Source organism: Salvia splendens, chromosome 4 (genome assembly GCF_004379255.2).
Source record: "Salvia splendens isolate huo1 chromosome 4, SspV2, whole genome shotgun sequence".
NCBI lineage: Eukaryota > Viridiplantae > Streptophyta > Magnoliopsida > Lamiales > Lamiaceae > Salvia > Salvia splendens.
This window is the reverse complement of record NC_056035.1, coordinates 12397789-12412136: the sequence shown is the minus strand read 5'-3', so window position 1 is coordinate 12412136 and position 14348 is coordinate 12397789. Positions and strand designations below refer to the sequence as shown.

The following is a 14348-nucleotide window of genomic DNA, read 5'->3' as shown; positions in this document are numbered from 1 at the left end:
CTAACCGCAACTACAAGCCACCGGAAATCAACAACACCGTCGATATTCGCCCTAAATCAACCTCCCGCGCCGTTTCACAGTCGAAACCTCACTCCCTTCGCGCGCGACCATCTAGTTGAAGGCGACGACAAGGTAGGGTTTAAATGGTTAATTTTTTGGTAATACCCACTGTTAATCGCCGATTTTCACCGCCTACACATCACCTACTCGTCGATTCAATAATTTCTCCCAAAAAAATCACGGTCTTCAAACTCATTTTGGTCGATATTTTCTTTAATCATAAAATCGAGTTCATTTTTGTTAGGGTTCTGTCTATTATTGAATTTGTAGTTATTTACTGGTTTACAATTGTGTATTAGGCGATTATGTAGAGGAAATGTTATCGGGTTTTGATTTTTGGTTCGTCTCACAGATCCAGTATGACGAAGAGAGGCCGACCTTTAAAAAGCCAACCAACCCAGGCTGCAGGTGAGCAATCTAGTGCATTTGCATTTAGAATTCCGGGAGTAGTTGTATATTATTGTAAGCAGTGGCGTGCATTTTGAATTTTGTTTAAGCTACATCAGGCGGTTTAATAGAAAGGTTGTAAATTGGTGAATGTTATATTCATTTGTGCATTATCTAATATAAATGCGATACAATATTGATACATGCGATTATAATCATGTTATGATGTCGTATGTTGGACAGCAGCGAAGCAGCTTAGATTGGACATTGGCGAAGCGGTTGATGTTGTTATTCCAATCGCGATTGCGCACAAATTCCGGGAGAGATTGGCTGAGCAAAGGGCCGAGACGAGTACCGCTCATGAAGAGACAGAGAAGAGGAAACTGAGGGGAAAGAAAGTCGACCATCTCTACTGTCGACGGACCCCATCCGAGTTCCTTAACTATTTAAAAAGCCTAACTCCACGGCAGAAGGAAGCCGTTCGAGAACTGGGATTCGGAGCTATTCTGCATTTCAATATAAAGGAAATTCCGGGATACCTAGCCTACTGGGTTCTAAACACATTTAATCTAGCTCGGTGCCAGATTCCATTATCGGGGGGTAAGAGCCTAACCCTGGATGAAGAGGACGTGCATCTGACGTTAGGCTTTCCCAGATGCCCGACGCCCATTTCACGCCCAATCGACAAACAAAACAACTTCGAGTTCAATGACTATGTTGCAGCACGGTGTCATAAGGGGCGGTTCAAAATGACCCCAAAAGAAATTGCACAAATGATGATGCAGGATGTTGATAGGGGGCAAGAGTTCAAGAAACTCTTCATGTTCATGCTTGAAAATGCCGTTATAGAGACTCCGGCCGACGGCAATTGCAAGCCAAAGATTCTGCATTTCATCGACGATGATGAGACTAGGAACTTGAATTGGTGCGGTTACGTCTTATCCGTTCTTGAGGGCACGTATCCTAGTTGGGCAAACGGCCAAAGTGTGTCTTTCACCAGGCCTATCAACTTTTTAGTGGTAAGTGAAATAATAACTGCATTATATGTCTATTTACATACATTACGTACATGATACAATATGCAATGATGTGTCTGCTGTAACAAATGCATTATATATATAGATGGGTACATTATTGCACCTTATTTGCTTTATTATATAGTTCGGCCAATCTTGTTACATCTATAATTAATGCATTACATGGACTTGATGGTACATTACTGATTTGCATAGAAAATGTACTTGCTTGTGGTACTTTATTGATATGTTTCCTTGAAGCATCTGTTAAGTTTCAGTTGCAATAATCATTACTGTTGTTGATCTCTTGCATTATACCGCTATTACTCCTGCATTATGTACATATTAAGTTACATTATAGACCTGTCACATTATGTGCTTATTATTGTCAGTATGCGTATGTGGACCGCGTGGTTCACTGCCGGAGGCGAGTCATCTGTGCCTGGCTGACAATAAAAGGTTGCACGGCAGAGACCCTCAAGCAAAGGGAGGACGCGGAGCGCGACCAGTACGAAACAGGGAGGTTGGAGGCCCGGATTGACAAGGAGAAGTTTCTTCAGGAGGAGGAAGTAAGGAGGTTGGAATCGGTGAATAGAGGAGAATGAGGGGCGGCCAGCAGGTATAAAACGAAGCGAATCAGAGATCAGTTTATCACTTCAAGCTCGCTGACGGCCCACGCAATTTCAACTTGGGTAGATGATTTCAAAAGAATACATGTTGAGTTGCTAGATGATGAGTGCTTCCGAGTAGGCAATCAGATTAGAAAGAAATTGTTGGGATTGGAAGATGAGAATGTGGTGGAAGATGATAAAATTGTAACTAAACTGACGCAAGCAAGGGATGACAAGGAAGAGTACAGTCCGGAATGGATTGAAGAGATGGAGAAGATGATGGCGGCATACGACAAGAAGAAGACGATTAACAGCAGCTTCACTAGGCCATCGTTTGTGTTGGATGGGTTCGATTGTCCTGACCCCTTTGCTACACAGCAAACACATGGGGTAGAGGGTAGTGGTGTTGGAGAGGAAAACAACAATGACGAGAGAGCACATGATGCCCCAATCGTTGATCAGCCGGGAGTTGATGATCAGCCAGGAGACATTCCAATGCACGAGCCAAGAGGTGATTATATCCCCGATATCATATCAAAGGATGATGGTGTTGCCAGACTTGAAGTCCCATCTGAAATGCATACTTTAGTCGGTGCAACTGGGACAACATCAGATATGGCGGCTGGTGGGGAGTGCTGAGAAAGACTGGGGTATCCATTAACAAATTAAACCCTTTGGTGCTCTTACTTTTGTACATTATTAACATGTTTTCAATTTTGGTGCAATTATGTACAGGCGTCTGAGACAAGAGTTGAAGATGGAGGTGGTGCAGTTGTGGTGAGGAAAGATGGAGCTGGTACCAAATCTAAGAGTAAAACCCAGACAGGGAAAGCAACCAAAAAGAGTGCAGCGGTAGAGCAGAGTGTTAAGGTATTTACATCTTAAACATTACTTGCATTATATACTATTATTGGTACATTATTGTCACTGCATTTATTATTACATTATATGTCTGCCTGGATACATTATATAGATTGTCTCCTAAATTACTTGGTTTTTTAACTCAGATACATGACTCGGCCAAGGGGGAACGCGCTGAGATTCAGGCTGACAAAACAACACAACCCATTAAGGAGGGAGCTCCTAAGGGAGGGAAGGGAAAACAGCTGGCCATTCCAAAGGTGGTTGCTTAACTACATTATATGGTTGTATTGGTACATTATTTTGGTGGTTACCTGCATTATTTGGTTTTTGTTTTTTTTCAATCAGAAACCTACTTCAGCTCAGGGGAAGGGCATTGAGATTGGTGTTGTGAAAACAACACAGCCATCTAAAGATGTAGCTGGAAGGGGTGGGAGTGGAAAAGAGTTGGCCATTCCAACTGTGGTTGCTCAAGGAAAAGGGAAAGGCAAGCAGATCCAACAGGATGAGGCTGGAGATGTGGTATGGAATAGCTTATTTCATCCAAACATTAAAGTACTGGATATGTCAATTTTACCATGTATGGATGTTGCTCACTTGTGTTAACCATATCTTCCATTCGTGCAGGAGACTACGAATCTTGCAACATCTCGATTGAATAAAGCCAGTCTGGCTGCCCGGTCTCCATTCAACGAGCGAGCGGTTAGACTAACAGCCAAGCCCAACAATGTTGACAAGGACGTCTACTACTGGGTTTTTAGCACAGCTGAAACAAATAAGTAAGCTTTGTAATTTTGATGTTATTGTTGGCACATAGGTTATTTTTGTTTACGGTTTAATGGTGTTCATGGATTCTGTTGTCTACCAAGACAACTTTAGGAAAACTGTGCAGATTGAGTTCATGTCTTTAGCGCCGTTCAAGGCAGTGAGCCCCGCTATTATAGATACTTAGAGCTCGTACCTGAATAACATGGAAATCCTTAAGGCATCGGAGACTGTTTTCAGGCTGTTCTTCTCAACAAATCCATGTGTGAGTGAAAAATGTTATACTGTCATTTACAAATTACTGTTGTAATTACAAATAATTAACAAGTTAGCCAAATAAACTCTAGAAACACACCGTGGTCGACACACCTCCTGAATGGACAGAACAATGGCAGTTCGAGTCGTTCTGGACTGTACTATTCGAGGAAGCGCTTGGAACGGGTAGCTTTCAATGGGAGAAATATGACATGGTGAGTGATATTATAACAATGTATCTGATAGTCATTAATAATGTACAAAATATTGTGTCATGTAATGTACCTTTCATTGTGCAGTTCTTCTTCCCAATTTGGGGTACAAGCCAATAGTGCGTGGTCTGTTTCGATCTGCCTGATGGCAAAATGAACATCATCGACCATAGTTTGGTTGAACCCCACGGCTCCTTCAATGCAAAGTATGGGAAGACACCCTCCATTCTGGTACGTACTGTGGGTCTTCAGTTACGTTGCATTATATTCAACAAAATGTACATTATTTCTAGTTCTTACACCTTTTTTATTTATTTGTTGTAGAAAAAGTTCTTGGCAGATGCAATGACGAAGTGCAAGGTTCCAAAAATGGCAGCTCAGGTGCGAAAATGTAGTACACATGTCGTGACAATGCCCTGGAGGAACAACATCTGCACCATGGAGACGGGGGTCTATGTCATGCGGCATATGGAAACCTACTTTGGAGAGAGGAAGAAAGAATGGGAGTGCAGATTCAACGCCAAGGGGACAAAGAACTTGGAAATGTTCTGAATAAAGTTTGCAAAGACTCTCCTTACTTGTGCCCATAACTCCAGAGGTGGCATCAACCAAAGTCAAGCCACCAGGCATTGGAGAGAGAGGCTGCCAAAGTTCAACTTCGAAAAGTGGGTCGACAATTATGGGTTGGAGTGATAATATGGATGATGATTAGATACGTTTTTTTTATTTGTTTGAACTCATGTTGGAAGTGGGTCGACAATTATGGGCTGGAGTGATGTTATCGATGATGATTGGATACGCTATTTATATGTGTTTGAACTCTATGTTTTTTGATAACTCATGTTGGAATGGAAAATAGTCGACTCCTGGCTTGGTATGTTTTGAATAATATGTAGTGTGCTTCTTGATAACAGATCATATTTTGGTATTAGTGTATGATGTCATCAACTCAAAATATATAACTGATGTAAATTACCGAATAATGACACGTCATTCCTTAATAATGTACAATAGGAAGAAAATAATGTAGAACAAGTTAACTGGATTATAATAATAATTTACAACAATTTGAATAGATATTGTATATAGAGTTATGCGATCGTAAACTCTCAAAAATATAATAGATGTAATTAACCGAATAATATATAGAATGTGCTCATTAATGAACTGTACTGGAATAATAATGTACAGTAAGTTAAGTGCTTGTGAATAATAATGTACAACTTCATGAATAATAATGTACATTAACATTTTAATAATGCAATGTATAATGTATAGAATGTGTCTAATAATGAACTGTAATCGAATAATTGTGTATAGTAAGTTAAGTGCGTGTAAACAATAATGTATAACTTCATTAATAATAATGTACATAAACAGATTAAAAACGTAAAATTATTATGCATAAAATGTTGATAGTGGTAAGACTAATAAGACGAAGACAACGAATTGGATAATAAGACTAAATCGAAAAACATAACCAATAATGTTGTAAGGTACAAAATACTTCAACATTTCCTCTTGCCCTTACGAAGCTCTTTCTTCTTCGCCATCTCTTTAAGAATTGGACAATTTCTGGAGTCGTGATGGCCCATCTCATCGCACGCCTTACACCGTCTAAGAGGCCTAGTAGCCTCCTTTATAGCCTTTTCTGTCTTGGAAATCAGACGGCTCCCTGAGCTGCTTGTGTGGCCCTTGGTCTTGACAACATTCGGAGGATGGACCTCAACTACACCAGGCCTTACCATTCCATAAAACTCTTCAATCATTCGCCTATTTTCCGAGGCAAACGTTGTAGGAGTTCCAGCTTGAAGAGAATGACCAAGTTCTTCCACACCACCTACGAATGCACGAAGCACATCAATGTCCGTCTCAAATCGTCGAACAAAACCATAAAATATCGAAATCCCTTGATTTGAAACAGTTTGCCTATCGTCAACAATGGACCTGGTAGGTAGGGCGTCATCAAACTCCCCATGTACAGCCTTGGCTCATGGAGTCTTCATCCATCTGCTTTCACAGTATTTATCTGGACTTTTTTTCACTTCATTGTTCCTGAAAAAAAAAAGATATGGCTGCACAAATATTCCTGCCTACAGAAAAGTTTGCATTCGCACAAAATACGAATTGCGATTGTTGTCCCCAAGCTTGTAGGTGTAAACCATATCTATAGATGAAAATCCAAGCACGCGGCATCTGTCATTACCCTCAACAATTTCTTCTTGTATTTTCTTGAACATACTATCGGTGTACAGCGTCGAAGCATGTTTCTCGAATGGCAAAGCAGTGGCTAATATGGACAGGGCAGTTGCATCGTGGTAGTCCAACTTTGTTCTACTGTTCCGCTGAAATTCAACGGCATTGTTGAAATTCAAGTAGAATTCGGCAATGTTAGCTCGGGGCTTCAAAATATTTTTGTAGAAGCTGTTCTCCGATTCGGATATCGAACCCAGTGGAAAATCTCTGAAGTACGCCGGTATCCAGAATTGCCTATAGTCGTACAATGTGTTGAACCAGTCAACGTCTTCTAGCCCATAACGTTCCACCACTACATTCCACTCCTCTTCGAATTCGTCGGGTTCAAGCAGGTCCGACCAAACGCATGCATTGAATTCCTTCTTGAAATCTTCGTCCCTCAGCAACCTGTTTGAAACCTTGGTGGCCAACTTATGCATTATATGCCACATACACCATCGGTGTCGAGTGCCAACAAGAACCGCTTCAATAGCTGATCTCATGCCCAAGTCTTGATCTGTTACGATCATTTTGGGTGCTACACCCATGCATTCAATGAAATGTTTGAACAACTAAGCAAATGCCCCTGTTTTCTTGTTGCACACCAATCCGGCGACGAAGGTTATAGGTCTTCCATGATTGTCATTTCTCGTGAAAGGTGTGAAGATCATTGATACGGTCATGGGAGCCGTGCATCAAACATTTCAGCCATAGCGGGATTCCAAGGGTACTCAACCTATTGAAATGACGTCTAAACGATCTTCAAAGGCCACCAATGTGTTCATCTTCGAAAGAAGGTCGCGTGAGTGTATTACACGCCTCGATCGGAGTCCGGTGGAGAGAGTTATGGCCGATTTACAAAAGCCGCGCAGAAGAGATAGCGAGTCCAGAGAAAACACCCGATCGGGTGATGTTGAGGTGCAAAACACCCGACCGGGTGTTTTTCATGCTGAGCACAATTGGAGTTCAGGGTGAATTAACTTCGCGAAAACACCCGACCGGGTGATTTTACTATTTTAGATGATTTTCACTTATTTTGGGCGCTTTTCTTGGGTTTCCAACCATAGCTATAAATACCATTTGTGAGACATTTATTTGCAGATTTTGATGAATGATATTTTGAAGACTCCTTTGAGAGCATCTCCCTTGAGAGATTTTTATCCAAATTCCAACATGTAGGTTGCTTGGTTTATGTTCATTAGACTAGATCAAGTATAGGTATGCATTTATGGTGGTGTAGCCATGAATGTGGAGCCAATGGAGTATTTGCTTTGGGTGAAAGTAGCCAGGGTTGCCCACATCTTCTTGTGGGAGGTCATAGGTCCCCAAAGAGGATTCCTCCTTCATTACACTTTCTTCTCATCCCTTTTCTCTCCATCCAAATCCATTTTGAGTCTAGTTTTTGAGGCTAGGCTCTTTATCTTTATCTTTAAAAACTAAAAATTGAAATCAAACACTATTTTAGGTATTTCTTGGGCACATGGATTCCCTCACAAGAAACCTTATCAATCATACAATACCTGCGTATCACAGAGCAATGCATCATCAGCATCATTACCAACGAATAATGCATCATTAGCTACGTAATAATGTATATGACAAGCGTTGTAATTTAAAGAGTAATGTACAATACATGCGTTGTAATGTACAATACAGTTCATTGTAATGTATACCTGTTTATGTTGTACGTGGAGTCAAATGCCACAATATCACCAAACATATGGTAATTCCTCTTCATCAAACCGTCACACCAAAAGAGAGCAACCAACTGGTTAGTAGCATTAACTTCGTAGTGATATGTGAACGCCTCGGACATTTCCTTCTTCTTAGCCATATCATCCAACACCATTTGCACGTTGAATCTATGTGAGTATGCTTTGATGTCTTGAGAAGCGTTCATGATATCTCCAACAGTGCAACCGACAAGTTCAAACCCACCGAGAATTTCCTTCAGCACCTTAAAGGTAAGTGTGGGGCCTATATTAGCCTTGGAACAGTCAAGAATGAATTTGTGATGTACATCATCCTACTTTCGATTAAGTGCCATAAAATGCTGATGCTCTGACTCAACCATATAATGGTTATGAACCTCGTTGAACTCCTGAATAATATAACCTGGAAGTCCTCCTTCGGAGAAGAACTTGAACGATATACTCGCTTTACAACCACAACGCATGGATAACCGTCTGCGCTTCACAGAAAAACCAGAACTTGCATTCAATTGGTCATCCTCGTTTGACTTCTTCTTGCCTTCCCTATTGCATACAACATAATACCAAGTTGTAACATCGTCCGTCTTCCTCATTCCTTGTTTGCGCGTATCAAAACCAACAGCGCGGGCATATACATCGTAAAACCCAAAAGCAAAATCTAGTGATAGGAACTTCTGACCAACGACGGGCTTCAATTCTGGAGAACATTCAGGTACAACCACCATTGTATAAAATCGCAAAACAACGGCTCAGCAAACATATACTTTACAGATCATAAATCGTCCATTACTGAGTGAAAAAAACCATTACAGAGTACTATATGTACATTATGTTTATCAGTTAAAACTTCTCCCTAGCCGAGATGATATCTAAACCCTAGATGAATGACTGAAACTCGTGGACATTGGCGACGGTTTTGTTACTTACTACATACTACACCCTAGCTCCAAGGATTGCTAAACCCTTGGGGAATATATGAAACGTGCGCCGAACAATCAAACACGACAATCTTAAACTAAACCCTGAAATTGTATAACACATATAAACAAAAAAGCTCAGAAAACCTTATTGCAATGAACAATTACTCCACCAAATCGGTTTTTAAGTGAATAAATCAGTTTAATAATCAACAAAGTAACAAATTAAATTACCTTCTTCCATTGTTGAAGAAAACGAACACAATCAACGACGGCTCCAACACAAATGATTTTGTAGGAGGAAAAACAAAACCAATTTTTTTTAGAGTATGACTTCAACAACGTTTGCCTTCAACGACGATTGTCTTCAACGGAAAAGAGAGAATGAAAGTTTGGAGAGAGAAGAAAGAATCGTGTAATTCCAGAAGAAAAACCGCTGCAATCTTTTGATGGAGAAAATCAAGCAACTTACCATAACCAACTCAATTGTGTATACCAAAAAGGCCATTTTTGATTTATTAAATTATTTAAATTAATTACATGTGACATTATTTTCAGCCACCAGATCTTGAAAATTGAATGGGTGAGATTTAGTTGGATGATTGAACAAATACTCTCTATCATTTTCCATTATTTAGTATATACAAACCCCAATTCTAAGAGATATAATTAAGGAGATTTACCCAGTCAGTGAGAGTGAGTGAGCTCATATATATATATATATATATATATATATATAGAGTTGTGATCAATGTCGAACCAATTTTAAAGACCGAACTAGAGACCAAATCTGGGCCATTAGATCTAGTTTATTTGATGAGATATGCTGTTGTGTAAATTTTTCGGTCTTCATTACAAGCTCATTTTACTTCATTTCATAGGTTTATTACTTCATTCCGTACGTAATACCTTGAAACTACAACATGTTTTTACTTTCTTCCAGTAGGTTTTGAAATGATTCAACATATGTTTCATTTGAATTCACTGACCTGAGTTTTTACTTTATTTACATTAAAAAATGCAATTTATTCAAGTGCATTTATTACTTCATTCAGAAACGTTATTACTTCATTGGATAAGGTTTTTACTTCATTCCAGTAGGACTTCAAATGCTTCTACACATACTTCATTCCAATAATTTATTACATCATTCCATGTGTTTATTACACCATATTAGCGTTGTGGCGGTGGTGATAAATATTGGAGAGAGAAAGAACGGCACGCGACGGCGAAACCGCATTTACGTATTGGAATGAAGTAATAATCCTACTGGAATGAAGTAAAAACCTACTAGAATGAAGTTAAATCTTCGTAACATGTTAGTATGATTTATTTACCTTCGGATGAATTAAAATAGGCTCGTGATGAAGGCGAAAACAATTGATAAATTTGTGTCTCTCATCCATAAAAAACTAGATCTAAAAACCCTAATTTGGTATGGTTCGGTGGTTCGGTCTTTAAGAGTGGATTTGTGAATAATGGGACTCTATATAGATATATATATATATATATATATATATATAGGGTAGTGATCTATGGCAAACACCTCTTAACCAAATAACTAGAGAACAAATAATAGCCACAAGATCAAAAAAATCAAGGGCTGGTATTAATTTTTGAATTTAAGGAGATATTAGTTCCATCAATCATAAATTTACTCCACAATAACAAGGAGGGGTATAATGGTTATTGCATAGCCAAAAATAGGTCAAGTCGGCAAATTGAATTCATTTGAAAAAGAACCGCGATTATTCTTCTCCTCTTCTCTGTTCTGGAAGCTTCAAATCCGTCGTTCAGAGCCTCACGGGAAAGGATTCTACTATCCCCCCGCCGCTCAGCCGCCTCCGCCTCCGCCAGCAGGCGAGTTTCAGTTTCGTACAATTCGGCGCCGGTTTTGACGCGTGGAATGTCGTTTAGGGATTTCGAGAGAATGATGAACGAGTTGAACTGACAACAATTTATTATGCAGAGACAGAGCTATCTCTATCTCTATCTCTATCTCTATCTCTATCTCTATCTTTGTTAATATCTTTTGAACCTTTTCTTAGTAGGCTACTGGAGAGGATGGTTTCGATCTGGAGAGGAGGGTGGATGGGGAGGAGAAGATGGATGAGGGTAAGATGTTGTGTGATGGTGGGATATCAGTGCATGTGGAAGGGATAGAACAGGAGCCGCCTAGTTTTGGTAATGATGACTCAGTTGCAGGGTTATAGATTTTTTCTGCTGAAGGAGGGAATTAGTTTCTCACTAAAGCAGTTTGTTATATATTTATATGGAAAAGTAGAACTTGTTTTCGGAAGTAGTATTATTGTTAATGATTTTAGTGCTAGATCATTTTCTCCATCTCATTGTTCTCTCTAGTTTTTTTTGTTATTGTTTCATTAGGATCTTTGTGAAGGAATTATGAAGTTGGTTTGTTTAATTTTGTGAAGAAAAGTCTAGTCTATCCCGGGTCATTTGACACACCACATTTTTGTAGATTATCTAATTAAGAAATTAAATGCTGAAATTCGAAAAAGTAAGTATTTATAGAAAATGACAGCATTAAACTTATTTTTAACGGTACTAATATTTACTCTTCCAGTTTTGAATTTTTATCAAATTTTTATCATGCTAAGAGTGATGTGTTTTGTAAACAAGAGTGAAGTAAAATCATGCTAAGAGTGATGTGTTTTGTAAACAAGAGTGAAGTAAAATCATGCTAAGAGTGATGTGGTTTGTAAACAAGAGTGAAGTAAAATCACGCTAAGAGTGATGTGTTTTGTAAACAAGAGTGAAGTAAAATCACAATAAGAGTGATGTGTTTTGTAAACAAGAGTGAAGTAAAATCATGCTAAGAGTGATGTGTTTTGTAAACAAGAGTGAAGTAAAATCATGCTAAGAGTGATGTGTTTTGTAAATAAGAGTGAAGTAAAATCATGCTAAGAGTGATGTGTTTTGTTAACAACAGTTAAATAAAATATGTTAAACAAAAACCCAAAAATATAAAAAGGCAATAACAAATTAATATACGTATCTCGTCAACACAGACTTCGTATTGAGTATACGATATAAGCAAAAATCCGATCCCAATTAAACATTTATCCCCATCTAAAACATTTAATCACAACTCACCTTCTAAAAAAAACTCAGCATTAAATAATTTTTACCATTTCTAACAATTCTCTCATTGGTAAGACAAAGAATAGGTAATTATTTGAATTATTGGCATAGCATAGCATAGCTTATCCAAAACAAAATTATATACAGTCGGACTATTACACCCAAACTCATATTTACAAAGTCTTCTTCTCTAATCGATTCTCATTTCCTCAACTTCAGTGGCAGCAACAAAGAGCCACCGCTACCTCGGCGGCTCAGCCAGGCTCTCCGTGTCGGAGTTCGCCGATCAATTCGAATTCGACGAAGCCGACGTCTGGAGCAGCAGCGATCAAACAGAGAGCAGAAATTCAATTAATTCAAACCCGCGCCCCTTCAAAAAGCCTCTGCCGAAAACAGCCATATTCTCCGATCTCCATTTGCGAAATCTCTGGCGATTCTTCTTTAGCATAGTGCCTACAGCTGACAGGGGGAAGCAGCTGCGAGAGGCAGCCGGTGGAGGAGAGCGTCGCCTGAGAGGAGGTTGATTTGTGCTCCTCCACCTCCTTCGTAGAGAGAGTATACATGAATGTGGTGTATGTCAAAATATGGAACAATGTATTTCCCAAAATACCCCTGCAATTTTTATTAAAAGAAAATGAATACTTAATTTACTCATTAGATTAAGATAATGAGTGGCTGAGATTTGTTCTCTAGGATTAGTTATATCTTGATCACTAACCTATATATATATATATATATATATATATATATATATATATATATCGATCATGAGTTATACTATATCCCAACAACATTATATATAGGAGTACAAAAGTAAAAAATCAATCTTGATTGTTGATCATTCTAAGAGCTAGCGCTTGGAGCTCGCTGAGATCAGTCTGAGAAGGTCTCTTCTTGGTGTAGTAGTAGTGCTCAACATCTTCTCTGCTTTGGATTTCTTGCTGGTCGATCGAGTCCAGTGAGCTCTGCGGCGATATGCTCGAGTACAAATTACTGTAATTCGCTGCCGGAATTGGCCCCATTGCACCGCAATTCCATTGATTCTGATCACCATTTCGCGCCGACGACGACTGATCCGTCACGTTTTGCGCTAGCTGCGCTTTGGCCTGCATCACTTGCGCTTGCAGATATGCCACCTGAAATAGTAGTCGTATAGCTTAATTTTGTTACTAATTAACAAATCAATTTTATGAAACTGAAGATGAAGCTAGCTTAGCTAGGGCTTTTTAGGCCATTCGTAAATTAGTTAATAGTAATTAATTTACCTGTTGTTGAAGGGCGAAGATGTGAGCAACGCAGCCGTAGACAGGATCTCTGATTCTGGCCTGGGCTTCGTAGGCAATGGTGACGACGGCCTCGCAGCGGTCGGCGGCGGGCACGTGCAGCAGCAGCTTCGACACGTTGCTGGCGCCGAACACCTTGTGTATGGCGGCGAACCGAGCGGGGCCCTGCTCCGAGCAGAAATAAGGCGCGAACACGCAGTCCGCCGCGCATTTCCGCCGGAGGAACTTGCATGCGCCGCACGGAGATCCGCTGCCGCTCGCCATTTGGTAATTAAGTAGTATTGGAAATACAAGTATGGACTGGACTGTATAGCTGCTTTTGCAGGGAGGCTTTTATAGAAAATTGAAGCGCACGAGCACACTAGAAATTGGTGCTCGTATATGAAGAGAGAGAGAGAGAGAGAGAGAAGGAGACATGGAAGGTCTGTGTGTATGGTTTGAAGGAGACATTTCTTAATGGCTTATGCAATATGGGCTGGTTTTTTTTATCTAAATCTCATTCAGTCATTTGTTTTAAATAAGTAGTGTGGGTGTTTTTAGTTTTGTCCCATTTTTGTTATTCTTGTCATCGATCTATAATTGAGAGAGGCTTTTTTTATTTATTTATAATACTCCATCATTGATTGCATTCAAAATTATAAAGTTTGCCAACAAATTAATTAGCCTCCCCACCCACACTACCACTATATGATACATTTAAGACTTTTGTTTGTGCAATTTTTAGCCTTCTATATATCAGATGGGCTTTTTTGTAGTAACAAAGTGGTGTTTTTTTCGTATTTTGATTTAAATACTAATAATACATAGTATTATTATGTATACAACTCTTATAATTAAATAATTTAATCAATGTAGAGTTTCAGTATTTCATGTCTTTCTAATTTGTTTGGTTCTATGTTCAATTATTGAATTTTGCATTCTCGTGTGATTGG

The 14348-nt window shown here is 39.3% G+C and overlaps 2 protein-coding genes across 2 annotated transcripts; both read right to left on the bottom strand.

The window, feature by feature from the left end:
• Positions 1-5675: 5675 nt before the first annotated feature.
• Positions 5676-8839, bottom strand: LOC121800668 (protein FAR1-RELATED SEQUENCE 5-like). The gene is made up of 5 exons (XM_042200188.1): positions 8492-8839; positions 8076-8389; positions 7897-7922; positions 6292-6940; positions 5676-6114 (listed from the first exon to the last, which is right to left on the bottom strand). Exons 1-5 carry the CDS (start codon positions 8837-8839, stop codon positions 5676-5678), a joined length of 1776 nt encoding a protein of 591 aa, XP_042056122.1.
• Positions 8840-12216: 3377 nt separating this feature from the next.
• Positions 12217-13839, bottom strand: LOC121800194 (LOB domain-containing protein 16-like). The gene is made up of 2 exons (XM_042199783.1): positions 13399-13839; positions 12217-13269 (listed from the first exon to the last, which is right to left on the bottom strand). Exons 1-2 carry the CDS (start codon positions 13678-13680, stop codon positions 12955-12957), a joined length of 597 nt encoding a protein of 198 aa, XP_042055717.1. The 5' UTR covers positions 13681-13839; the 3' UTR covers positions 12217-12954.
• Positions 13840-14348: the final 509 nt, after the last annotated feature.

Excerpts from the sequence above, each read along its gene's own strand:
- LOC121800668 (XM_042200188.1), bottom strand. The coding sequence starts at position 8,839 with ATGGTGGTTGTACCTGAATGTTCTCCAGAATTGAAGCCCGTCGTTGGT. Across the intron at positions 7,923-8,075 it reads TCCACGTACAACATAAACAG|GTATTGTATGATTGATAAGG; the intron begins GTATACATTACA and ends TGTGATACGCAG. Across the intron at positions 6,115-6,291 it reads GGGGACAACAATCGCAATTC|GTCCATTGTTGACGATAGGC; the intron begins GTATTTTGTGCG and ends CCTACCTACCAG.
- LOC121800194 (XM_042199783.1), bottom strand. The coding sequence starts at position 13,680 with ATGGCGAGCGGCAGCGGATCTCCGTGCGGCGCATGCAAGTTCCTCCGG. Across the intron at positions 13,270-13,398 it reads TCTTCGCCCTTCAACAACAG|GTGGCATATCTGCAAGCGCA; the intron begins GTAAATTAATTA and ends CTACTATTTCAG.